Genomic DNA, 26,809 nt, shown 5'->3' with positions numbered 1-26,809 from the left:
ACTTCTGCTTTCAGACGTAGTTAATTATGAAGTTATTACCCTATCCAATAAAAATCCAATGCAGAGGCAATAATATAATACATTATTTCATATATATTATGTATTTATATATGTATATTTATATAGTTACAACCGGCCCTTTGAGTGCAATATGCATAATGCTAATGTGGCCCACGATGAAATTGAGTTTGACACCCCTGCTCTATATGAACTGTTTACTATTGTTTGCAACACTCTTTCAAAAGCTGTTCTTCAGTGTACAACCTTGCTATTCAAAAAGTTTCTATTTACTATTTTTCTTTGGAAAATCCAACACGAGATAATTATTTAGAAGTTTTTATCTGTCTTATTTAAATGGTGCTGTATGACACCCATTGTAGGCAAGTCAACTACTAACTTTGGCAACCTCAGAGGGAGTGGAAATAATATTAAAACATTCTTATGTCTCTTTCTCTGCACCTACCACTTGATCTTTTGTAGATACATATAGTCCCTCTTTATTGGGCTTTGTCACAGAGAATTTGAATAGCTGTAAACAACGACATTATTCTCCAATATTATGAGACTTTCTCTTTGTGTTCTTTAACACCTGTTATTATAATGACACGTACAGTATGTGTGGAAAAAAGCACTTCTGAGCAGGAACAGGAAATGGCTTAAACAACTGGAAATATGCCTTTATAATGAATAAAGTCTGGGGCTGGCACGAATCTGCCCAATTACTCCCACAGTGACCTGAGATCCAGGTAATGAGCAAGGTGCTGCACCAGCTCATTATGGGCAATATGTTAAACCAATAGAAAGCATCAAAGCCAGGCCTTTAGAAATGGTGTAAAAGCTCCTCTAATCAAGCCTTCACAGACAAGCAGAACAATGACAACACTATTCTCTCCAGATGAAATCCTCCGTCGTGCCAGTGGAGCAGGGAAGGAGAGAGTTGGCATAATGCCCTCAGTGCGCTTTCTGAAAGGAGGCAACTCATGTGGTATTAACATAAGGTCTGTTACCTGAGATTGCTTTCTGACTGGTGTGAGCGGAATATGAAATACGCCTCGGATGGACACGAGGCCTTTCTATCCCCGTGTGGGCCATTCATTGCTTTCAAGCCTTGCTTTTATTCTTCCTTTTTTTCAGCACTCTTTTTCTCCATAAAAGGGTCTTTGATGCATTTAATTCCAGGTGCTTTAACCCTTGAAGGAGCTTCTCTGGAGGAGAACAGAGGTAAAGATCATGAACAAACCGGTGTGAGAAACTTAAAATAGCAACTTCACTTTGTCAGGAGATGTGGACTGGGCTGACTTACTGTAGCTGTACAAAAGAGGAAGCCATTAGAAAGACAATACATTCAGTGCATGAGCATGTGTGTAGACAGTCATTTCTTGAAAGATGTACACTGCTATTTCAAGAGAAGAGTCTAAAAAAAAAAAAACATAAGAAATGGAGCAATTATTTGTTTCATTTGTACTCACTTTTACACCATAAAACGTGTACTATTGCACACAGACAAATGTATCCACAGATTGTCATCACATCCACATAGACAAAGTTCTCATTGCCTTGCTATTAAACTACTTGTGAGGCAGTGAATGGTCAATGTTTCCTAACATCAACCCCCTGTGCACTTCCTGAAAGCCTGCCAGATGTTTTATGACCAGAAAGTGGTGTGTAAAAACTCCCTCTGCTGTTACAATGCAACAGCTGTAAGACAAGGCACAATATTAAGGAATTTAATGTTAAAATTGCCTTCAATAGACCTGAATGCAAGCAGGTTACCTTACATCAAGCACTAACATCCAGTGTGTGATCGCTTGTTCTTTGTAGTGATGTGTTTGACTGAAACGTATGACCAGTTACCGAAAAATAATCAGGTACTTAAAACACATCGTATGGTTTTGAAACAAAAAAACAAAAAGATACATTTAAACCACCAACTAAATTATTTTTGTTGATGTTGCAAAGCATCCATAACTTTTATTTAGCTGGCATTTCAAATTTGCATTAAAAGAATATTGATTACATAACCTAGATGGCCCAAATGTGTTTTCAGCCAAGCACACAATAATTTAAAAAAAGTATTCAGTTTTTACAATAAGTTATTTTGAAATAATTTGGTTTAATTTCTCCTATAATCAATATCCAAGCCCAGGGTTATTCCAGTATATTTCTTGTAGAGACATATTTGACAGACCTATAAAATAAAGTGTTACTATTACAAATCAACACTACTTTTCTGTCTCCTCTGGGTTGAGATATCCTCTCAATCTGTTACTTCAGGCAAATACGTTCTGCAAAAGCCAAGAATAATATACGCTTTGCACTTCATTACATTTACAGTGTGGAAAAAAATAGCCTGCATTCATAAAATGCTGCTATAAACTTTTTTTTTATTGGACAAAAGGGCAGAGAAGAGATTCCTGGACGTAGCAGGGAGCCTACTTTTACTGCAGGAAATATGGACTACTGGAGCGCGCTTCAGACGGAAACACATCGGGCAAATGCTTCTGGGATGAACAACGGAAAAAAAAAATGGGATGCTACAAAGTGGATCAATAGAGGACAACAAGTGCTGGAGTACTGGCTAGATAATAGCTCTAGCTCTCTGTCCTTGGTGCAAACAATGGTCGCTCTCCATTATGTGTCAAAGGGCTTCACCATGGTTACTGGTGATGGTGAAGATACAGGAGCAGCTTTTTCTCTTACTAGTAATGATGTGTTTGAAAATAATAGAGCTCAGACATTATATCACACATTAACTCATAAACCCAATTTTTATTTATTTTGAACCTTGATGCCTCTTGTCCCCATACATTACATTCAGTATATACATTTGGCCATGAGGGACTGTACAGAGATATGTTATAGTAGTGCATACATACGTGGCACGGACATGTACACAAAGGAAACTCATACATGCCACTTTAGCACAGTAAAGTGAAACACAAGATACACACGGGGCTGATGGTTGCTCACACACACTCACACTTCTTTATGCATGCACACAAGCACACTTTAAGACACTTCTGAGGGAGGAGAAGGGCTCTTTCAGGTTCTAATGATAGACATATGAGAAGAGTGGGTCTGCTGATTGCAGCAAATCCCCCCCCTGTCAGAACACCCTCCCCTCTGTCTCCCCTCCTTACATCCATTTCTCCATATAGCTAAGGCCTCTCTTTGGGGCAGTGCGGCTGTCACACACAGGCTCTTTCCTTTTAGTAGAGACATTTTCATCAGCAGCAGTAACTTAATAAGGAGCCTCTACTCTCAACCTTTGTTATCTTAAACAGGGAACACAGAGGATACATCACACATAGTTTATTTCATTTTCATTTCTTCTTAGGATATCTTTTATCAAGAAAATACAGAGGTCCACTTCAACAACATACCGTTCCTTAATAAAGCCGCAGAGGTTACTATCTGATGTCTGCTCACTTACTACACCAACTAAATAAACGTCTTTCTGCCGACTATTCTCTTTAACATATCAAACATTCTGCTGATAAATCTCTTCCCGGTGGACATCTTGTACCATCACATTTGTCATAAACATTTGGTGGAGGCACACACTCCAATACATTTCCCTTCAATGACAGCAGTTTAAAGTTGCATAGCACACAGCAGTGTCAATAAGTATTGACTTTGTATTTACAGTGGTCATGCTCGCTTAAGTCTGTTTCTTATTCATAGTGTCTTCACCAAAGCCCCCCGTCATTTTCATTGTAACTGGGATTTGCTCATTAAACCACAGAAATGTGCAACTCATAGGACTGAAAAGGGTTTCCTGTGTAGTGCTACAAACATTAGGCCCTCTGCTTAGACTGAACTTGTTGTTGTTATTAGTCAGAAGTAGTATTATTTCATCAGAGAGCAGCCCACATAACAGTCCTATGAGTTGCTTAAATATAAATGTGGTTGTAAAAGAATACAAGAGGCCATTCAAATAAAACGAGTCATTGGGCTGACTTCTAGTTTCTTGATTCCAATGAGGAAAAAATACGGTTCTGACAACCAAAGACTTCAAGAAAGGGCTGTTCCCAGTTTGTACCAGCAGGATTAAAAACACTGGAACTCAAAAAGTATGCGCACACATTCTCATATGCATACATAACATTTTTCATTTCATGTTGGACGGGTTGGACACATGTATACTCATCACATTCACACATGTATGCACATCTGGTAGTAAAGGGTAGATGATTGAGCCATTTTAATGCAAAGAAGAAGCATGAAAAGTTGAAGGTAGGCGTGTTTTTTTTCTGGTTCTAACAGGCTGCGCTGTGATTGGTCCGGAGGAGAATATGCGATCGTCTCTCATGTGAGGTTTGACAATCCCCTTGGTCAGGAGACACCATGACTTGTTTCCCAAAGTCAGGCCACTGAGGCAAACGTGCGTTGAGCAGAACTTGGAACAACAAAAATGCAAAGCACCACAGGTAAAGAGGCTGGAGTAGTCCCAAAAAACACGATCACATCGGCACAGAACAATGAGGGCCAAGGGGCCGACGGGCCATCACAAAGGAGTAACACATCAGTAATAATTACCCCAGAATAAATTACAGTCACAGAACAATCGTTAAAAGCAGAACTGGAAATCAGCTGATCTAGCGGACTGATTCGACCCATGCATTATAAGGCATTAACCAAACATCTGTTACTGACATCACACAGTTTCATATTAGTGACTACTATACATACAATTGCTGATCTGAAAAATCTACTTTAGTTTTTCATTAAAAAGAAATATTTTATTTAAAAAACATATCCATAAACTGATGATGTCATTTTAAGGGAATTGGGAATGTCATAGGGAGAGCAGATCGATGTCTGAAATCCCATTGTACCTATTGATCTGCAGATGGGCGAATGAAATTGATTTTCTGAGGTAGACAATGCAGGCATATTTCATTCTCCCGATGCAAAGCCATTCTAAGGAGGGGTCGCCGCACTAATTTGGTCCATTTGGACAGGCTCTGGTCTCTAGCCCCGGCCAATTGTACTGTGTCAGATGAGTTGACCCATCCATCATGATCTCCTGCCTGTCTCGCCACCATGGTACTTACACCGTCATTGGTGTGATACACCCCCTCGGTGATGGATAGCAGACAGCATGTACTATGACAAGATAGAGAGATCAGCGTGCACTGCTCACAGGCCTGTTATTTCCACACAGCTGGGGACACACTATTCATACAAGGCCAGTGTATTCAATATCCAGACCCTCAACAGGGACAATATCTCTGTTGAGGGATATTGTCCACATGAGCCTCATACAGCGGTATGAGGCTCATGTGGACAATATCCCTCAACAGGCCTCATAAATGTTGCTTCCCTTACACAGCTCTTACAATCTTCAAGTCCTCTTACAAACAATTACAGAATCAACAGAGCCTAACCAAATGAGCATACACTATTTTTATGATGTGCACTCCTAGGATAAAACATTTTCTGAGAAAAGGTACACCCCAGTGACACATGTTACAATGTTGTACCTCTCTTTTTCTATGAGTGATAAGTGCTTAGGGAAATCAGCTGAAGAATCAGTGAAATTATGTTCATCAGGTGGTCAGTCTGTGATGTGATGAAGTGGGTGTCCGTCATAAATAAAATAAAAATAATAAAGCCTTCTACCTCATTGAGTCTGTACAGCATGTGTAAGATAATATGCAGTAGGCCTTCAAAACAGGTCTGGAATCCGTCGGCTAGTGAGGTGAGTTAGAATCAGCAGTTTTGGGATGTCACTGTTCGAATTCCCATGAGCCTTCTGGGCACTGTCCAGAGGGACAGGAAGTGTGGAGCCACAGGGTTGCCCGGTGGGTACGGCAGGGGCCTGCCAGTGACCCGGAGCACTATAGTGTCCTGATGGCTACGGGGTACAGCAGGGACATGTGTTCGGCACCCTTGATGGGCAGCTTGCGGCTAGAGTAGAAATAGATGATCTCAGGCACGCTGTCAAACGGGCAGCTGTTCTGGCCCAGGATGTACTTGCTCTCCTTCGTCCGTGACAGCTTCATGTGCATGAAGCCCTGGCTGCTCCTGGGGACAGAAGAAAACAAAAAGGGAGGGACCGAAAATATTTATTTATTATATCAAAACAAGACGAAGAGACTGCTTTATACATTTATATTTCATTAAGTTACAGATTTCATCTTCAATCCGGCATGAAAACCAATTATTTGTGCAAACCAAGGAGGAATCAGACAGCTCTGAGACAGTTTGGAGAAAAATGCTAATATCAGCATCTTGTATATTAAAAAAGCGAGAACTGCAGCTTCAAAATACCCTGCGTTATGAAAAGCACTTTCCCCATAAACCAATATCAATGCCACTTATGTAAAACTTTTGACAGGACAAGTTCAATTTATTTGTTCTTACCTAAAACTTTCTCCAAGCCTAAAAAAAGCCATGTTCATGTGCGTGTGAGTTAATCAATTATGCAATGGGCCACACAACATGGAACGTTTGCTAGTTAGCACAAACTAAGCTAAAACTAATGGGAATGCCATCATTTTCCAGGTTTTCATAAACACACAATATATACATATTTATTGTAGGTGGTGCAGAACAAATAAAAGTAAAGGTATCACAAAACCATTCTTTGGAACCATGAATGTCTCAACAAATAATACTCTAATCCATCATGTAGACATTTGGACATAACTTTGACGAGCTACATGGAAAGTGAGGGGATTACAGAAGTCATAAGGATACATCCTCTAGGAAACATGGGCACACGTATGCAATCCATTTGATAGCTGATGAGATATTTCAGTCAGGACCAAAGTTGTGGCCCAACCGACCATCACTGCTGTGCCTGGAGCCATGTAGCATGGCTCAAACCCAATTTAGGGAGAGAGGTATGTCAGGAGCCTGAATATATGGGGACTCAGCAGATTGCCCTTCCTTGACAGCTCCTTCCTCATTTACTCCCAGAGTAGTCGCTCCCTACAGTACGTGACAATGTTCTGAAAGCTGGATTACCTCTGATAACTTTGGAGCTGTCATGGGAGAAGACTAAAAGCCAGGTTGCTTAAGGTGCTGGGTTTCACATGCAGAGCATAAAGAGAAAGCTAATGAACCCCCAGGATAAATCACTTAAGCTACAGCAATAAATGCACGGCAAATTAAAAGCTCCTTGTGGATTTCTCGGGGCCTTGGATCAATATATTTTACAGCTTGCCAGTAATCTCCTGCTTTAAAATAGAAAATTACTTTTTGGAATTAAGTAATGCAACAGTGGATCTAATTGTCCCTATATCCTGCTGTAAACATATTGTTCTGATGATCTGTCTTTACAGAAACACATTAGCAAAATAGCTTTTTCAATCAGAAGCTAATGCTTCCAGCAAGTTATGATTGCTGCAGGCTCAAATACTGTGGACTCACTCGCTGTGATTTGGCATTATAGCCAACAAAGTTTTTTTTCCCACACCACTTAACAACTTATTCTACTTCATATGTGTGACTTCCTTAATCTGAAATGTAACCCCTGTTGCTGAAATGCGAAATAAATGCCAAGAAGGAGGATAATTACACTAGAAGAAAGAGAGGAGAATGAAACCCCTCCTCTAAATCTTGCTGTGACATGCAGCCAAGAAAATCAGGTAGGCATGAGAGTTGCGGACGCATTGACTCATGGGACCATTTAGTGTTATCTGCACGACACATTCTGTATGTGTCAAGGACGGTGTGGAACAGGACTCTCGTGAAGACACTACTACTAATTATACTACTAATATAAGTGCATACAAGGTGGTAACTAGAAGAGATAATATACATTCTATCAACAAAACTAGGATGTGAGAATATCGTTCTGACAGACAGAATATGCACGTATCTCTGTTTGGATAAGATAAGGTGCAAACACGGTGGTCAAGAGTGTTGATGAGGTCCATCTCATGCCATGCTCCTCTCCTCCATGTGTATTTGTATCTGTTCCTGATCATCATGTGTTTTCATAAATAGTGAGCACATTACAAGTGTAAATAAACGCACGTATTTGTGAATGTGTCCATTATCTGGCATGAGCAGCAGCAAGAACTGGGCTTTAGGCGCCTTAAACGTAAGGAAGGTCCATTCTTACTTATCTCATAATTACATGTGTAAAGCCTGCTGATGTGTTCGCTCCCTGATGCACAGAGAGACGCCGGCACAGAGATAACGCTGAAGTGGAAAACAGCTCAGAATGTACAGGGTTCAATCCAGGGACATCCATCAGGAATACGAATACAGGCAAAGCGATAAATGGTGATTATGTCATCAGAGGAAACCAATCCTTTTCTTAATATAAGTGTGATAAATACTATTATTACAGAAAGCCAGATAAAGCTTTGATCTATCTGCTCTATGAGGTTTGAGTCGTAGGTATTGTTGATAGCAGATGAAGGAGATTTCATTTGAAATGCTCACATTATTTTTCATCGGCGAGCTGAAGAGGATAGCTGCAGGCTCGCTGGGCTGTAAAACTGAAGTAAACAAAACTATAAGACTTCTCCATTACCTTCATCGCTTTTGGCCTCGATATTTATTTGTATCATTAACAATTTAATTATGATTTGAGGAGAAGAGGACACATTTTACTCGCATCCTTCTTCCACTCTGCAAGTGGTGCCAGGAGGGATCATTTAAAAAAAATAAATAAAAAAATCCTTCATGGAAAGTGCATCCGATGAGTCTTCACTGTTGGAGCGCTGGGACACAGGTGTTCGGTTACATAGAGCCACACTTAAAAAGGCAAACACATCAATAGCATCATTTTTAGATTCCCAACTGATTTCCAGTCGGTGCTCATGGCCGCTTATCACGTTACAGTGCTGCAGAGACCGGGTCAATGGAGCCATAATGCTGTTGGTAACATAAATATGGGGTTATCTTTGAGAAAACAAGCCTTCGTGGTGTTGTCATATCCCGGTTTGTTTGTTGATTAATCTCACTGGGGTTTATGGGGGTTCATGACTTTGACTTGAACCCTGTCGCTCTGAGAGCAGGAACAGCCTGGCAGCACTCACAGCTTATCTCCTTCAACATATTGGATTGCTCTATGAATGATGCTCTCAGCGTTATGGTTCTGTGGAGAAAGTGCAAAGCCCTCTGCCAAAAGATAATGATCCTTGGCAGAAGTGATGACCTTTTTAGACATTACTGGTTATCCTGTTCGCCCATTATTTCATATGCGCACTAATTGAATGAGTCTACCTGGGAGGAGCCCAATAATGCAGTAAAATACAAATGATGTACAAAGGATTCATTTATTGGTGTTAAGCAGACTGAGAAGGTGAAGTAAGACAATCTGACATCATATCCGATCTGGTTAATGGAATATAGCATGATGAAAACATAGCTTTGATCGGCTAAATATGCAAAAAAACACACAATATTAACATTGTTTTGTGTTATATGCAGTTAGTTGTGTCGTCTGCTCCACATAAAGGAAATCTCTGACACCATAAAAGCATGACATATCCTGGGAAGAGGAGTCAAATCGAAGAAGCAAATGCGTTCTGGTTGTTCTTTCAAATGGGTATTTAGTTTCCGCTTGTCTGTGTTGTGGCATCAAACAGATTCTAAAGGATAGATGTTATTCTACCACTAACTGTTTCTCTCCTCAGCCAGTGGGAGCCTGCTGTGCAGAGCTCTCTCGCGAGCAGAGGAACAGGATGACACTGTGCTCTGACAGACTTGTAAAGGGTTTAATATGTTTCAAATACCTCTCTCTTTCTCTCAGCGGAGACAGAAGAAAAAAAGCAAAAAGGAGTGGAGGGGCAGAGGGAGAGGGAACAGAAGAAAGGGGTTAGAAGGGCAAAATGCTTTCCCTCAGGCCAGAGGACTCTGGGGGCCGCAGTTCTCTGCGACGGCTGTCTTTATCAATAATGCAATACACATGCGTGCCACCTCATGGCCTTATACATTTTCAGCAACCTCAGACATGGAGGATCTTCACCTTGGGTTTCCACTCATTTGCAGTGGCAACCTGGGAGACAGGCTTGTGTGAGAAAGCTGAACTCAGAGAAACCTTTGCCTGCAGTAAGGTGGCACTTGTCATTCCCACAAATTGGCCCGCTGTTATCCAGGCTGGATCTGATTGATGCCAAAGGCACACGATATGACATTCGGTGAGACTTACACAAATATACACGTCTACACACAGAAGCACAAAGCTTCAAGAAACATTCTATATTTAGGGTTTTGCGTACTTCTGCCTTTTGTGCTGATCAACGTTTCCAAAAATATCAAACTAGTGTTTGCCAGCAGATCACAGCTGAATACAATTATGGCCTCAAAAAGCTGTGGGTAAGGAACAGAAACATTAACACTAGCTAGGGTGTCAATAAGGTGTCATCCAACGCCTTGCTCTTGGTTTTTGAAAAGAGAAGCAGGCAATTGGTAAGTACATTTGATGAATTAATGCTCATGGAGAATATGGTGAATAAACATGTAACTAAATAGTCCATTGGTAAAACCAGGTATAAAACTGTGGGATGTGAATTAGTGTGGCGACATGAATGTTATTAAGGCCATTCCTAAAATAGAAGGTTAAAACATTACCACACACTAAATCTACTCATCTCATTGTACCTGTCTAATGACAATAAAGGATTATATTCTATTCTATCAAGTGAAACTTTTATTTGAGATAATACCTTGCTCTTATTACTTTCTGTGCCTTCTGGACTTTCTCCCTCAAAAACGTTTCATTTAATTAATCTAGCAATTCATTAGGATAGGTAAAGCCCGCAAGCTGGGTAATTTACTTCCTCATATAATGGAGGGACGGGGTGGATCATTTCTCTCTAGCTATACAAAAAAATAATGTCTTCATATGTTCATGCTGCTTTTATCAAATTCACTCCTTGTACTATCACTAACTTTACCAGCATAGGGATAGCAAACTGTTTCAAACTTCATTGGAAATACTGTATAAGTCTAGTCCACTAAGACTTTTATATCTGTTTTTTAGTGACCATTTTACCCTGAACAATATTGGTGTTAAATCTGTATTTTAACTATTTGTGTATGTAGCTTTGAACTATTACTTTTGGTCTTGGTTTGCATTTCTTGATCATGTATCCTTTCTTATATAGCGTGGTATTTTAAAAATAAATATTGATTCCTACAGTATCTATGATTTTTTGAGTGATATGATTACTATTAGATCCATTTGTATCTCCAAGGTACCTTCCTTTTGCCAATGGAAATCTTTCAAAGGAGCTTCATGTAATGGATGATTTAAAGATAGTGTGTTCGGATACTTTAAAAACACACAAAATACTATACAGTATTGTAGTAGAGTAATACAGGCTTTGAGTTTTAGGTTTGTAGTCAGACAGAATGTCAGAGTGAGAGCACAAAAGGGAACCAGTCACACAAGCAAAATAAAATCATCCGTCACTGAGACAGTCAGCTACAGTAGCATGAAGAGAATTTGAGCAATGGAAAACATTATGTTTCCCTGCCAAGACACATAAGCCTCCAGCAAGAAAAGCTCTGCCGTAATAATGAAGGCTAATCAACGTCTCTGAGCATGTTATACTTTCATCTCATCTGAAGGCTGTCATTGAGCTGTGGAGATTTCTATAAATGTCATATGGATAAGCCTGCCAGGAAATGTAAAACTGACTTTATATGAAGGGAATGGGGAAAGTTACAAGGATTTTGAAACTGATGGCTCAAGCAAATTTACCACATTTAATCTTGGCAGGGCCGGTTGTGATTTTGCCACCTAGAACTTGCACTTGGCAACAAAATCATAAAAAAAACCCTCCAAAGACACACACTCCCGTCAAAACAATAGGAAGTGACTTCACCGCGGGGCCTTTCAGCTAACGTAACCTCTACCTAATGTCAGACTGGACTAAACCAATCAGAGGGGCTCCTCTGGACCCTCTGCTGGATGCGGCAGGGATCATGGGTCGCTGATGGAGGGCAACATTAACTGTGTTGTGGGCACATCAGCAAATCAAGTAGTGCACGGTGTCAGAGGGGTGACCGGGGGGAAGGGCAGAACAAGGGATGGGCAGGATGTAGCTGGGAGATAGAGGTCTGAAAGGTGAACATTATTACCATATTGAAAAGGTCGAGTCAGCAGAATATTGGGGACAGGTATACAAGGACCTTTGAGAGCAAGGTGTTAGATTTGTCCACCATGTGCACTCCTGGTAAGCATGTAAAGCTGCTAAAAACCTTTTACACAGAGGCAGGGGAAATGCCTGTTGCAAATAATTCTTGACACTTAAAGGGGACCTATCATGCAAAAAGCACTTTGTGATGTCTTTTATACATAAATATGTGCCCCCGGTGCGTCGGGGAACTCACACAGCGTCAGAAAATAAAACCCTCTCTCTTTTCCTCCGTACCCAAATCTTTTAAAAACGGGTGTACAACGAGCGGATACAGGTTTCCATCCGAACTGACGTGTCCATCCGTGGTGACGTCGGCGGACCCACAGAAAATTGCTATCAGAAACAATGCCTGACGTGTTTTGGACGTAATCTCGTCTTTGTTTACATTAGCAAGCCTCGCTAACACTCAGAGCTAAACTGTACTGAAGAGCACATGTGTTTAAAAAGCAGGAAATTAAAAAAGGAACTCACCTTGTGATAAACCCGCAAGAGAAAAAGCATTTGAGCTCCATACTGTTTCAGAAATAATCATTGATGTGGTTTAAACAGGATGGCGTTTTATCACAGCAGAATATAACTTTATATCCGGTAGAATTCTGATCAGGCATTAGCTCCGCCTCCTCTTATTTATGTTTTTCAAGCTAAGGACCCAAAATCTGCGTTTCTCTAACAGGGCTTCAAAAGAGGGGTATGAGCAGTATGAGGCATGGCTACAATGGGTGATCTGTTATGTATTTTGAAAAACATGTTTTATATAGGTATGGCCCTACAATATATGTTTCCAATATAGCATAATAGGTTAACTTTAAGACAATGAATACTGAATTGTACACATCATTTTCTTAACTCTAGGACACTTTAGTAGGTGAAATCACATTTTAAATTACTTTTGCACCCAGCTGTCATGTCCTCTTGTGCTTTAGTTTATCGTGTTTGTGGCTAATTGTTTTTCTAGGAAAAGAAAGTGCGGTCCTTACTTGAGGGAGAGGGAGTAGTCGTTTTTGCTGGTCTCGCTGTTCCTCACCAGGTAGCTGGCCTCCTTACACAGCCTGAGCAGAGACTCTGCGTCTGTCCGGCTGATCGCTCCATGGTACCAGCTGCAGTGAACAATAGGAAATAGGGAAGAGAAATAAGAGGAACAAAGGAATGATGAGAGATGCTGAAGAGTGATCATAATCGTGTTCCTACCCTGGGTCTGAAACAGAGATACTGAATAATGCTGGCTTTAATAGCGGCTAAAGCAGTCAAGTGCAGGGGTATTGATGATAGATACCATCTGTACCCTATTAACGAAAATGCCAGTTTTCTTTTCAGTAATTGACCAGGATCAGGGTACTACTGTGATATGTTGTGATGAATGGCCGAAGTGCTTTTTGGAATAACCCAATCTGACTCACAACTGGCTCTCCAGGGGCATGGTGGGGTCGATGCGCTCCCCGAGAGAGGAACCGCAGTGGTCCAGTGAAGACAGCTTCGTGTTGACCAGACAGCTACTGGAGTGTCGCTGCAGCGGGCGGGTTTTCCCATCCTTGGTAGGCGACATTCGAGACTTCTCCACACTATCAAACTGGACTGTAATAAAAAGAAAATGAAACAGTTTAAATATTTGATTCTGGAAGAATACAATAAGACTCTTCACAACTCTGGTAATATAACAACATATTCTCTATGTATACTTCAGCTAGAGTTCAGGTTAGGGTCACTTGAAAAGAATATATATAAAAGTTATTCATTGCTGTTAAATGTACCTGCTGAACTAAAACAGAGCAATGTAACTCAACGAACTAAAGGACATGGACACACAGTGGAGGAGGCATACATCAATCCTTTCACACTGTGCACACATCCCAGTGAGACAACATACACACAAACTTCCTCCATACCATTCAAACAACCACAGGCATACGTAAACACACTACAGTCTATGTCAGCAATTTACACTCTTTAACTGCACACAAACATATGTGCAGTCATGCAAATAAGCCGAATTGGAAAGTCAAATGTACAAACACACACACACACACACACACACACACTTGCACAAATCCCACGCACAGGTACTGCTAGTTAAACATTAAACCTGCTTTCCAAAACTCTCACGGTCAACTGTGGACATGATAAGCTGTCTTGGCAGCTTCACAGGGAAGTGTTTGATGCCGAGCGGGGGCTGGGGGTGACCTGTGCTCAGGACATGACTGCTGGAGGTCACTGAGCAGCTTCACAGCCAATCAGGACACAGAAAAACATTTACCGTAATTTACAAAAGCTAACACAAGAAGAAAAAAAGGAGATAATGTCCACAAGGCCGAATGAAAGTGAATTCTCTTTTCTGTAAGAGGGTCATGGAGGCCAAAAGAATGAAACGTACTGTGGGATGGGGGAGGATGGAGTCACAGAGTGGTCATCTGTGTGTGTGTGTGTGTGTGTGTGTGTGTGTGTGTGTGTGTGTACATGTGTGTTTGAGCCATTTCCCTCCACAATCCATCACTATAATTGATGTCATAGCACTCTTCTCTTTGGGAAGGCCTATTACAGCCACTGTCAGCTTCTCAACAGCCACACTTATAGGGCAAGATATAGCTGGAGATCGTTGGCTACTTAAAGGTTTTAGATCTGAGGCTTCGAGGAAAGGAGTTCATGTTTTATGAAGGTCACAGCCACTGCCTCCGTCTTTCCAGCTCCTGCTAATGGCCGTTATTGCGTCTAGTGCTTAATTACCTGGGCTGAACACGGCAGGTACTGTCCTGACAGACGTGCACTGTGATCTTCACAACATGTCGATAAAGATGGGTCTGTCTAGACTTAGTATTCCAGTCAGCGCATTACATTACACTTTACAGTTTGTGAGCTTGCCAAGCGTTCCTGTATCAGACTGAGAGTAAAGGCTGACAGCATCAATCAATCAATTTGGGCTGGACGAGACAACAGCTTGTCGACAGATTTCATTGAGATTGTGGACACTCCTAAGTGGGGCCTAACAGGAAAACGAAGGACCTTTTGCAGATACTGTAAATGGTTAAACAGAGATAATAGAATTAAAAGCAAGTTACATGATGATGGAACTGGACGAATAATTTCATTAACTCCAACTGAGAAAGTAACCCTGTACTAGTACTGCATCTCCATATGAAGTACTCTATACTTGAACTCCATTACATTTGAGAGAGAAATATATAGAGTTTTTAACTCAAAATGTTTGAGTTGTGGCCTATGACGAAGGCTGTAGTACTTACAATAATTGTAGACATTATAAGGGTCTCCTTCTCCCAATATTTCCAAAAGAAAAGTAGAAAACAAGTTTGTCGGTCATAATTAATAATCTCACTACAATTCAGATATAGCGTGTGACCCTTTGGAAGGGGTGTCAGCCCTAAATTAGGAACCACATAATCTATTATAGTTCGCTTAAACTACGAGCTCCATGTCATCAAAAAACCATATGCTATTTGAAATCATAAAACAATGTAATGTACAACACTTCATAAGCCAGAGGGCCCATTTTAAGTATGATTTATTGTGATACTTTTTATAGTAGATCTTGCTGATAATACTGTACTTTTACTCATATTAACCTTGATGCAAGATGAGATGCAAGACATTTTGAATGGTGTTATTAAGTTAATGATCAGGTTACTTTTTTCTATGGAGTATGATTTAACAGAAGGTATGAACATTGTCACATTGCTGCTGTTTCAGCTCTGACCACCAGGGGGTCCCCTTCATCTCCTCTCAACTCCACGTTGAACTCGCTGGCCTTGAGCTCACTGATGCATTTCCCTAAACATCATCTCATGGAAGTGATTATTCCAAATGACACCGCCTACCATTGTTGTCTTGGCTTCTGCCCTTTTGTCCGTAATAGGTCTACGGCGAGTCTTGAAATGACAGCTAAATTGTACTGTTGCATGGCAGCTGGGGAAATTGTGGCTCTAACCTCAGACCTGGGGAAGACTATGATCTGTGTCTGCACTTCCTCTGGGTCGGATGCTCGGACTGTGGGCGGTCACATTACGATCCCGTGTTGCGAATAAGTCAACGTGAAAGAAACCATTAGTCCTCTACTTTTTCATAAAGTCCATTTAAACCACATGCTGGCTGTTGGGAATACAGTGCCAGTAGGATGCACATACAGTACATGTGTAAGAGTAAAAAATAGCGTTTCCATGGAAACTGACCAAGGAGACAAGGGAGATGCATGTTTGCTCTGCTCATCCCTGTCAACGCTGACAGATCACAACATGAAGACGCAGCGAATTGCTCTCTCTTTCCCTTCTTCGCTCTCAATTCCTCTTTCCTCTTTTTCCTCTCCTCACCGTTTCTTTTGATCTTTCCATCTCACTGACTACGGTCCTGTCCGTCTTTCTGTGTTTTTCTCTGTGTTTTTGTTCATCAAGGACGGGAAAAGATAGTGGGAAACGGACTGTGGAGGAATGTCTGGTCGTCTGATAGAAAGAAAGAAGGCAGAGCAGTAACAGCTTTGATCTGCTATCTCCACTGTGTCTGATGGACCTAATGCAGGGCTATCAGTCACTCTCTGATCCTGCAACAAACATTTCAAACTTTCCATATGTATATATCAAAATTGGTTAACATATTCACTTTGAACATGATTTTTTTCTTCAGGTCCAACACTGATCTTAACAAATGCTGGAAAAATGTATCTGCTAGTGTGGCATGAGGATGGATGTTGCTATCTTGGTTTTCCCACACAGTCCATCTCTCAGTGTATCTGTAGCCCACTCAGCCATCCGCCTGACCTCAGCTCTTCGCAATTTCAACATTCTCCCAGTGCCCCCACTAATTCTTCCCCTTCCCCTGATTCAACACAATCAGTGCTTTATTTGACCATGATTAAACCCTTTTTCCTTCACCTGCTAGAAAGGGTTGAGTGGCTTTTCTCAGAGGAGCTCACCCCATCAACCTTACCTGTCAGAGCGGAGTCTTTTCCACAGACAGAGTGCATCGTTCTACAAAAAAAGTATTAACCTTAAGGGAGGGAAAGCCTGCAAACTAAAGAATAGCTATCGGTATATGTGCTCAACAATTAATTAACCCATGTCTGCTTTGATTGTCAGCCATATTACCAACACTATAGTTTTAAATAGATGAAGAACTTTTTGTAAAGGCTGAATATCATGGGAGTGAGCCAAACTCATTCCCCTTTCATTCTCTGGAGCACAGTCTGAGACATGGCGGACAGCAGATTGACGAGAGAATTGGCCCTGAGGAGAACAAAACCCCTGAGCGGCAGATTGAGAGAGACGACACACACACACACGCCTTCACATACACACAAAGACGTGTACGTAAATGTGCAGGGGCATCTGTGTGTGTTATCGGTATTGTTGCTTGTAAAGCACAGCAAATGGAATCTGCGTATCAGATTGAACTGTCAGTCAGATGGTGACGGATGGCTGGAAGACCTGCCCCCTTTAAACACAAAGCTTCCTTTAGAAAGATCCATAAAACACAGCGGAGGTTTAGGAGGGAGAGTGTGTGTGTGTGTGTGAGAGGGAGCTGATTGGCTGGGACACAGATAAACACAGAGGTCAAAATGACATTTCCATGATTACACTGCAACCAATACACTACATGAAGGTCTGCAATGTTATTCAGCACAGCACAATACACAAGACGCAATAATGTCAGACAGAGAGACTGATAGAGGCCATAAAAACACCGTAAAAAACATCTTGAATAAAGAAAGACTATTAAACGTAATGGGGTTTTTGTTCATGAGTGTTCGGGCCACAATATTTAAAAAGATAAAGTAAGATAAACATTTAAAATGAATTTACAATAAAGAACATGAGGCTTCTGAACAGCCTGACTACACCTCTTTCTCATCTGCACACATCCCTGAGCAAATGTCTCTAATTAAGCTGGCTAATTAATTCTCATTTACTAATGGTACTCCTATCAAAAGGATGACTAGTCTGAAGGGTGAAATGTGCCACCGACCGCCGTATTGTGAGGTGAAAATTAGCTAGGACGTGTGAGATGATTATTGGTCTGCTTCTCATTAGAATACAGAGCTCAGCGTGGAACGATAGCCCGGGAACTGGCAGCTTTAAAAATCACTCACTTTTATGTTGATATTAATTATGTGCATCAGGAACTCAAATAATCATTTGTTGAAATTGATTTTAATAAGATATTTTTAGAGCCTCTTTGCAGCTGCCGGATCCAGTAAAGCTTTGATGATCGTGCCATCTAAGAATATGCTTTCTTCTTTTACATAAATCCCCAAAATTATCTGCTGATAAGGTTTCTCAAGAAAAATGCAATGACCCTGCAAAGTGACAGCTAGTTTTAAATTATATCGGGATACATTTTAATTGCTTTGTTTTTTTAAGTCCTCTCAGATTAGAGGAAGGAGAAGGTAGGAGCAATGCTTCAAAAGCGTGGGATAATTCATTCATGTCAAAAAACAAAAGCTCCTCATTATACTCAGAGAAAAGAGCCCTCCATTTATATGTAGATGTAATATCTGCCCTGTCGAGAAGCATTTACATTTTGATAATGAGGTTGGACGGCTAAGCCAGATTTCCCTGAACTATAATGGATATTGTTTTCTCCTGGTCTCTATTGGAGCACACCTCATACATACACATACATAACCTTAGCTATTTAACATGCCGAGCCAATCTGGAGAATGTTAGCAGCCTGGATGTCTCAGTGTGTGTGACTGAGGGTCTGCCTGTACAACGAGGTCAAGAGAGTGCATTGTAACTGTATTCACCGGGGTCACGGAGGCCGCCCCCCCTCCCCTGTCTGCCACACTGGCCTTTGACCCCCAAGATGTAGAGTGGGGCCATACTGGCTCAGACAGAGAGAGGATCACTTTACAGCTGGACGCCAATCTTAAACCCACTGACATCACAGAGGGAACCAGAACCTTTCCCATGGATTTATGGATATAAATCAACTTCTTGCCCTGTCCTCGCCTTTAGCACACAGCGGTGTCCTCTTACACGGTCTCACTGCAAGTCTTCCCGCTCTTCCAGGGGGAAATCCCATTCCTGGCATTTGTTCTGCTACACGTCCCTCTTTTCCCCGGGTAATTACAGCAGTCAAAAGTGTGCTTTCAGGAATCAACTGATGGCTCAATCGGTGTTGACAAAAAACACGATTACGTGCGTTTTGTTTGTTAAGATGGTAAATTACAGTAAACCTGAGGTAAAGAGACTCAAGTCAAGAAGTGTTATGGACTCTAATGAGTTTCATTTTTCACATCATGTAGAACTGTGGAGAACAGTGAACCAGGGGGACATCTGGGACAGTTATGAGTATGTTGACAAGAGGAAATGGGGGTCACAGCGAATGGCAATTACGCATGCAGAAGGCAGTTTAGTACAATTAAAACTAATGAGCCTTCAGCCCTAAAAACCTGCATGAGAATCAGTGATTTTCTGCCACATGTAATCCAGATGGAAGAGTGCAGTCATTACTGAGCTGCTACCTAAAGTCACATTGCGCAGTTCTTCTAGAAGACTGTCAGTAAGTACAGTAATAACGGACTATAGTGTCGGCACATTAGACGTGAGAGAATTATCCTAAAAACTGTTTTGATTGTACATTTTACATTTATATATTCAGTTTAATATGTAATATTCCATCCCTCACATACATATGCATAGATAATAACTTGCTTTATATTTTAGTTTTAGTTAATATTTAAATTCAACATGTATATTTTCTACTTTTTTGTTTATTTCTAGTCTTTTTAATTGTTATTGTACAATGCCATGTCTTTTATGCTGCCGCAACACAAACATTTCCCAAATTGGGATAAATAAAGTCCTATCTTATCTTAGATTCCCATCCATATCACCTATTAATGCAATCATAGTATTGGTGATATTCTCCGCAAGCCCAATATGATGTACTTTACCTATATCACCAGACTCACCCTCGCTAATGGAAACAAGCAAGCAAATCACCAACATGCATTTTTAAAGAATAGGCCTTCCGACACCCCCACCCCTCACAGAGCACTGACCTTATCACACAGTCTCTGCCATCCCCATGCCTCAACCTTCACCCCTCTGGTTGCATTTACACACTACAACTACTCTGCAATAAAACTCGCTTTGGCAGAAGATTTGACCACACAGTAACATGCTTGTGTTATGTTGTTGTGTTGTTGATGTATACACCTGTATCTGCCGGTTACATGTTTTGTGTTTTGAGAGTGTTCCGACTGTTAAAAAAACCCACTCTCTACAGAAGACGAACAAGAAATGCACAATAAAGAGTTCTTGTTCTTTTTGTTAAATTATCCTCTACTGTCTACTATCCTCTAAACACATTTGCTGATTTATCGTACACATGCACACTCTTCACCAGTCAAACCGTTCCTCAGATTTACAGATAGATATATAATGACATTAAAGGGATTGGATGGATGGATTGGCGGATGAAAAGGGTTGGGGGGGGTCGATGATGGGAAAGACGCTGGACAATGTGAACACCAACACCCACCATGGTGGTGCTGGTCACAGCTGGTCTGTCCTGGCGAGGGCTGAGCCGTCTGCGAGGGAGACTCCAGCCCCTCCACCAGGGGAGGGCTGGTGTTGAGCTGCCCGACGGGGGGGGGCCACGGTAGGTCCTTGATCACTTTAATCTCTACTGCAAGTGTCGCCCCAAGTCACCAGAGGAGAGATGGAGGGAAGGAGAGGACAGCAACAAGAGGCATAAATGGACAACCACAAAGGAAGTGAGGAAAGGGAAGTTATGGCAGGAAACAAGGAGGAAAAAGAGAAAAGGAGGAAGTGAAAAATAGATAGAGCATTGTAGTAGAGAGCTGGTAATCCAAGAATCAGCAGTAGATGTGGACTACAAAAGGAGAGGAACACAACAGGACTGGAAAAAGATTCAAGTTAGTGTACGAGTAAGTAGGGTTGGGTTTTGATAGCAGGTGCTTTTGTGGATTTCATTTTAGGCCGATTTCTAAAGGGCTACGGTGTAATGGTCAACTGGTATTTACAAAGGTTGAAACTTAACTCCTAGAAGGAATGTTAAAGGACTCAACAACCACATTTCAAAGCAGATTTAGATTATATACAGTGCTAATAAACCCCAACCCTACCTAAAGAGTTCCCCTTTCCAATGGCTCTCACTCGACAATCCAGACTGAGGATCTTAAGTCTCACCAGAGATACATTAGAAACATGGCATTGCACAGTTCTCAATTGCTACTGTTATAAGAAGTAATGCATGATGTGCTGTATGACAGACTTACATAAGAGGCAGCCCTCAAGAATACAATGCTGTACTTCAAAGTGCAGACTGTGATATATAGGACTGCCTTGAGCTCAGCTACAGATGGTCACTGATACAGTTCAGCATACACTCTGCTCTTACTCTTTGAAAGACCTAAGGCTTCTATATTAAGATAAACAACAATGTAGACAATATCCTTCACTGGAATTTACCTCACAGCAATCCATCCTGGCAGTGGACACTCCCCGGCTTTGCCCTTTAAATAATGCATGCCTCGTGTCCAGCCGGGGTATTACCAGGGTAAATTGAGCACCCTAGCAAAAGCATATCTATCACTGAACAAGCCACTTGTTAGTAGCTGAGCATACTTTATAAATAGGATGGAGATGGGAAGGCTTTTCGTCATCCTCTGAAAGTTAAGTGGCCTGTTTAATTATACCACTCTTTTTAACATACATCTTCATACACTCATCTTCCAGTGAGAAAAGTTGCAGTAATGTCACTGTCCATGGTGCTGGAGATGTTACTACAGTAGATCAAAGACAATAGTGTGATTTCGTCAAAACAGTTTCCACTGATGGTAGCCAATGCCTTTATAGTCTACACAAACAGTTGGAAGCTTACAAAACACTAAAAGTTTCCAACCAAGAAAAACAAAAACAAAAGAATAGAAACAAAACTACAACGGGGAAGGGACCAAAAAAGAAAAACTCACAATAATATACCAAGAAAATGTGGTTTCAACCCAGGATAACTCTTCAAGAAGTCATGGCCAAAAGCTCACATTACGCTTGTTAATGGAACAGATAACTATGGGATGACACTAGCAAAAAAGCCTTCAATGTTAGTCTACCCTCGTACCTGGCCGCCGCGTTGGACGAGGTCAAATTGACGGAGAGTAGCAACAGATTGTCAGTTAAGCCCCTGTCACACTGTCCCGAAATTGACACCCGATGGACACACGATAAAGGAAATGTTCAAATTCGGCTGTGATCGTAGCAACATCGGGCCATTCGTGAGGGCATCTAAGCCATCGTATGACCGCCGGTGGAGTTTCTCAGGCTCCGGCAGCAACTTCGTGAGCGACAACTTCGTAAGGCACTCGTGAGGGCATCTTGTAAAATCGTGTCATCTTCATGTTATCATCGGTGCCATCGGTGCATTCACCCTCACTCTGATCGGGGCGAATGCCCGATGGCACCGATGATAACAAGATGCCCTCACGATGGCCTTACGAAGGGCAAAATGTACACACGAAGTCAACACAAAAATGAACCTTCGCAAGGTCCTTCGGCAATTTTTTGGCATGCCAAAGATTTTGGCACCGCTCACGAAGTCGCTGCCGGAGCCTGAGAAACTCCACCAGCGGTCATACAAAGGCTTAAGATGCCCTCACGAATGGCCCGATGTTGCTACGATCACAGCCGAATTTGAACATTTCCTTTATCGTGTGTCCATCGGGTTGTTTTATTGCACAACAAAATCATGTAAACATATTATGTAAATAACCCAATTTGTGTTCTGTGAAACTAAAAAGGATATAATATATTATTTTGAAGGCGAGTTGACAGGAAGTTGTTGTTGCTATGGAAACAACATTAAGGAGAACACTTAATATATTCTACATATAAAGACGGAGAAAGTAAAGAACAAAGTCTGAAGATATCAGTACAGTATCATAGTACTGTAACATAATTGTTTGTGTTACTTTCGTTGCAGTTGTACGTCTTAAATGTAATGTAAATGTTGCCTTCGTGTGTGGTTCGGGGCCATCTTCGTGCGAAATTCACAATTCAATATTCGTGTGTCCATCGGGTGTACATTTCGGGACAGTGTGACAGAGGCTTTAAGCAAATCAGCAAGAACATATTAAATACAGGACACGTCAATACATTCTGGAATTCTATAATTTTTGTAGATTTGTTCAGCATTCATTGGTTAGAGAAACATAAATGTACATAATAAAAAATATAAAAACGTTGTGAGAAAAAACCACAAGACTGCTAATCAGTCAGTATTTTCCACTGAGTATCACTTAAATTACGTCGTCCTTGCTACTTCAGTTAATAGGAACATAATGCATCTGTATTCATAATAACCATTAGTGTGTCTCTGTGTTGTAATGTTTCGCATAGAGGCTAGTTTTCAGTGCGCAGAAGAGCATAATGTTAGAGACGTGTCTATCTTCAACCCTACAAGGAATTACAGCTGCAGTGCTACGGGACATGCTAATGAGAAGCAATATCAGCGGGCTAGATGAAGGGGAAACTGGAGAATATTCAATCCGACAAGCAATTAAATAGCTAGACCCGCGGTGTCAGGGGGATAATCTGAAGAAAGGTGTCTGGGAGGAGGAGCTGCTTGCGGTCTGAACTGATGGCAGAGATGGGAGAGTTGTGGCTGGAGGCTGGGAGACGGAGACAGAAGGTCAGAAACTTTAGCAGCTAATATAACTTCCACTACTTTGGGGTGAAGTAGGGGACTCTCTTCCTATGAGATTAAAAGCCTAATACTCATTTCACATTGCAGATTAGCGTGTAATTGTTTGGGGAGCAGAAGGCTGCCTCCACTCTGCAGACTCACTGTGAGACGATGTGGGCGAGTGTGGCTTGGATTCGCTCCGTGGCACAGCTGAATAATAGTATTTAGAAATGTGGAAATTAAGGCAGGCTGATTCAATATTCTGTTTTTTTTTTTTTAAAACTCTGGGTGACTGCATTCTCCCTCACTTTGTAACACCATTAAAACAATTCTGCCATCCCCTAAAGTCTGGAATAATCATTGGCTTTATATGCTTAGGTGCCTCATGGATGAGTGCTTTTTCACACCTGTAGCTATCTATCCGAATTCAGGACTTAGGTGACAACAGCAGATCAGTAAAGCTGATTCACACATCAATATACAAGCTATCATAATATCACAAAATGGTTTACAGCTGTTTTAATCATACAGATTTCGACTATATATCAGCTCTGTGGATCAGAACAGTATTGGGTTTAATGCGAAGTATGTTTCTACATGGAAGGAGGTTGCTTTGGTGTATAATGGTGCCAACATAGACAAAGCAAGAGAAATACAAATGTATAATAAGATCAAGTATAAAATAGTATTAAAATAACTGGAAATGACAGGGATGGGACTTAAGTCAAGTTGAACTGGATGTAAATATCAGTGGAAAAAGTTAATTCCACTCACGATGAATCTTGTGACCTTCTGTCTTTTAATTGGTTGGTAATCTTTTCATTGTAAAGAACTTTAAGCCAAACCTATGTAGCAAAATATAGCTGTACAAATATATGAATATTATATACAATTTAACCCAAATTATTTGAATTATTGGTAGCAGTGTTGGTGCTTCCTTTTAATGAAAAGACACAGAAATAAGGTTAAGCCAAATTAATGAGGACAATGCATATATATTAATAGATTTCTACAACTCTGTCCCATCTGACTGCATTTGGATCAATATGCCATCTCTCATCTGCAAAATCCTGGATCTATATTAGTACGCATCGCCTGCTGTTGACATAGGGAAATACTGTAGGCTGTTAACGATTCTCGAATTGGAACACAGTGTGTTGCTTTGGAAACGTGTGTTGTTGGCTGGATGTCACGTGGATTGGACACAGGTTGATCAGCAGCATGATGGGAGGGGGGGGGCATTCAGTCAGCTATAAACACACTGCAGCTGATTAATTATTTGTTTCACAGCATGTGTGTTGACTACAGTTCATCAACAGAACCAGAGAATACTTGAACAATGGTCCCTTTTTAATCTGTGTTTACCTTCCCTTTGTTCTTCCAGGAGAAGATCTATTTTCAGGCCAGGTATTTGTTTACCCAGGCTTTTCATTAGCCCATGGCACTTCATCACTGTAAAGTGCTGCACCATAAATCACCAGCTATGCTTGTTTCCACCAACGCCATTTAATTTAGTTCTGCTTAATTTGGTTGGCTAATTGCATGCATATTCAGAACAAGCTGGAAGAGTGCGATGTTTATGCGTCACATTATGAGCAAACAAAACCAGCCTCTTCTGAAGATGTGTTTGTTCCACCCAGCGACACCCAAATCATCACAGATAACAACTGTGTAATGCTCCGGGGGAACTGAAATGCCACCTCATAATTCTCTGCATACTGTATCCGTCACATTATACGGTCCTGCTCTCTTTCAAAGCACAGATCTGTTTTGAAAGACTGTGTGTTTGCATTAAAAATGAAAAGTGGCCTTTTCCTTGCTCTTCTATCTTGAGATTGACGGAGGAGATGCGTTAGTGACGGCCGGCCAGCAGGAGATTTCGGGAGGGTGGGGGACGGGCTCGCTGGAGGAGCATCCATACTTTGTGAGGGAAGTTCACAGTGTGGTTGTGTGTGGCCAATGTGTGTGAGTGAAGATAAGACGTGTGGCAGCGCTGGGTAAAAAGAACACAGCACACGCTCATGAAAGAGGTCTGTCAGGAAGGTTATCAGCAGGGTGTTGCTGCAGAGGCCAGGAGGACGACACAGGGCTGCGGAGTGACAGACAGCGCGGGGAAGCAGAGAGAAACCGAGCCATGGCACCCACAAAACAGCTGGCTTTAACCCAGGTGCAAAGCCAGCGCAGGACTGTAACTGAATCAATTATTTATTTTAGGACATTAGACTTAAGCCTCAGCTTTCTGGGTCGTTAAGCCCATGAAGATTCATTAAAAAAAACATAAAGCTCCCCAAGACCTGAGGGAGCGAGCCAGAGCGCTTTCTCTTATCTCCCGTGTTAAATGCAGGGTACCCGGCTGGCTGGGAGCCAAGGGAAAGGAGTTAGTAGCAGGTAACAGAGGGCAAGGAGATTAAGTGACAATGGCTCTCGATCCCAATCCTGCTGTGATGAGGCTCAGATTTCCGATGGCGGCCTGGCCATGTCTGGGTGTGTGAGTGAGCGAGCCATATGCAAAAAGGGCTCACTGACGGACATGCGAGCCCACATGCAGGCTTCGTCATGTGGTCAAATTCTAATGTGTCTTCCTCACTGCTCATCCATCACCCACTCAGCTACCATGAGGGAGGAGGAGAGACGCTGTGGCGAGTGTGGGTTCAGTGTGTTGGGTTGGGGGGACAGCGGGGATGAGTGATTAACCAAACCGCAAGTACAGAACCCCCCAACACCCTAACAAGGCAGGGAATTCAAATTCCATTGCATACCTGTCAGTAGATAGCCCGGCAGTGAATAATAACGTAAGTGTTGTGAAGAGGCGAGTGAGGCAGCGATAGAGACGAGCGAGGAAAAAGGCTGCATTAGTCTGCTCTCCTTCCTCCATCATTAATGAAGACAAATAGTATTTTACGCAGATGGTATTAGAGTGTGGTGGGAGGGCGTAGGCAGCTCTTATTTTATCCCCCACCCCCCTCTGAAACCACTCAATGGCTTGGTAAGGTTGTGCATCTTTTTTTATTATCAGCTAATACTTTGTTTGCTGACACTTTCATTCCCCA

The 26,809-nt window shown here is 41.5% G+C and overlaps 1 protein-coding gene across 4 annotated transcripts in view; it reads right to left on the bottom strand.

Moving 5' to 3' along the window:
* Positions 1-5,303: 5,303 nt before the first annotated feature.
* Positions 5,304-26,809, bottom strand: part of LOC117549173 (SH2 domain-containing adapter protein F-like) — a 99,337-nt gene continuing 77,831 nt past the window's right edge. For 2 of the 4 annotated variants that reach the window (XM_034220826.1, XM_034220827.1), the window contains 4 exons: positions 20,598-20,744; positions 13,511-13,685; positions 13,091-13,210; positions 5,304-6,030 (listed from right to left, as the gene is read on the bottom strand). In XM_034220826.1, coding sequence (XP_034076717.1) covers positions 5,844-6,030; positions 13,091-13,210; positions 13,511-13,685; positions 20,598-20,744 — 629 coding nt within the window. In that variant the 3' untranslated portion in view covers positions 5,304-5,843. The remainder of the gene's footprint in view (positions 6,031-13,090; positions 13,211-13,510; positions 13,686-20,597; positions 20,745-26,809) is intronic. The other 2 variants (XM_034220828.1, XM_034220829.1) reach the window with 1 other exon arrangement.

Source organism: Gymnodraco acuticeps, unplaced genomic scaffold, assembly GCF_902827175.1.
Source record: "Gymnodraco acuticeps unplaced genomic scaffold, fGymAcu1.1, whole genome shotgun sequence".
In the NCBI taxonomy this organism is placed as follows: Eukaryota; Metazoa; Chordata; class Actinopteri; order Perciformes; family Bathydraconidae; genus Gymnodraco; species Gymnodraco acuticeps.
The sequence above is the reverse complement of the archived record's forward strand: the minus strand, read 5'-3'. Positions and strand labels throughout refer to the sequence as shown.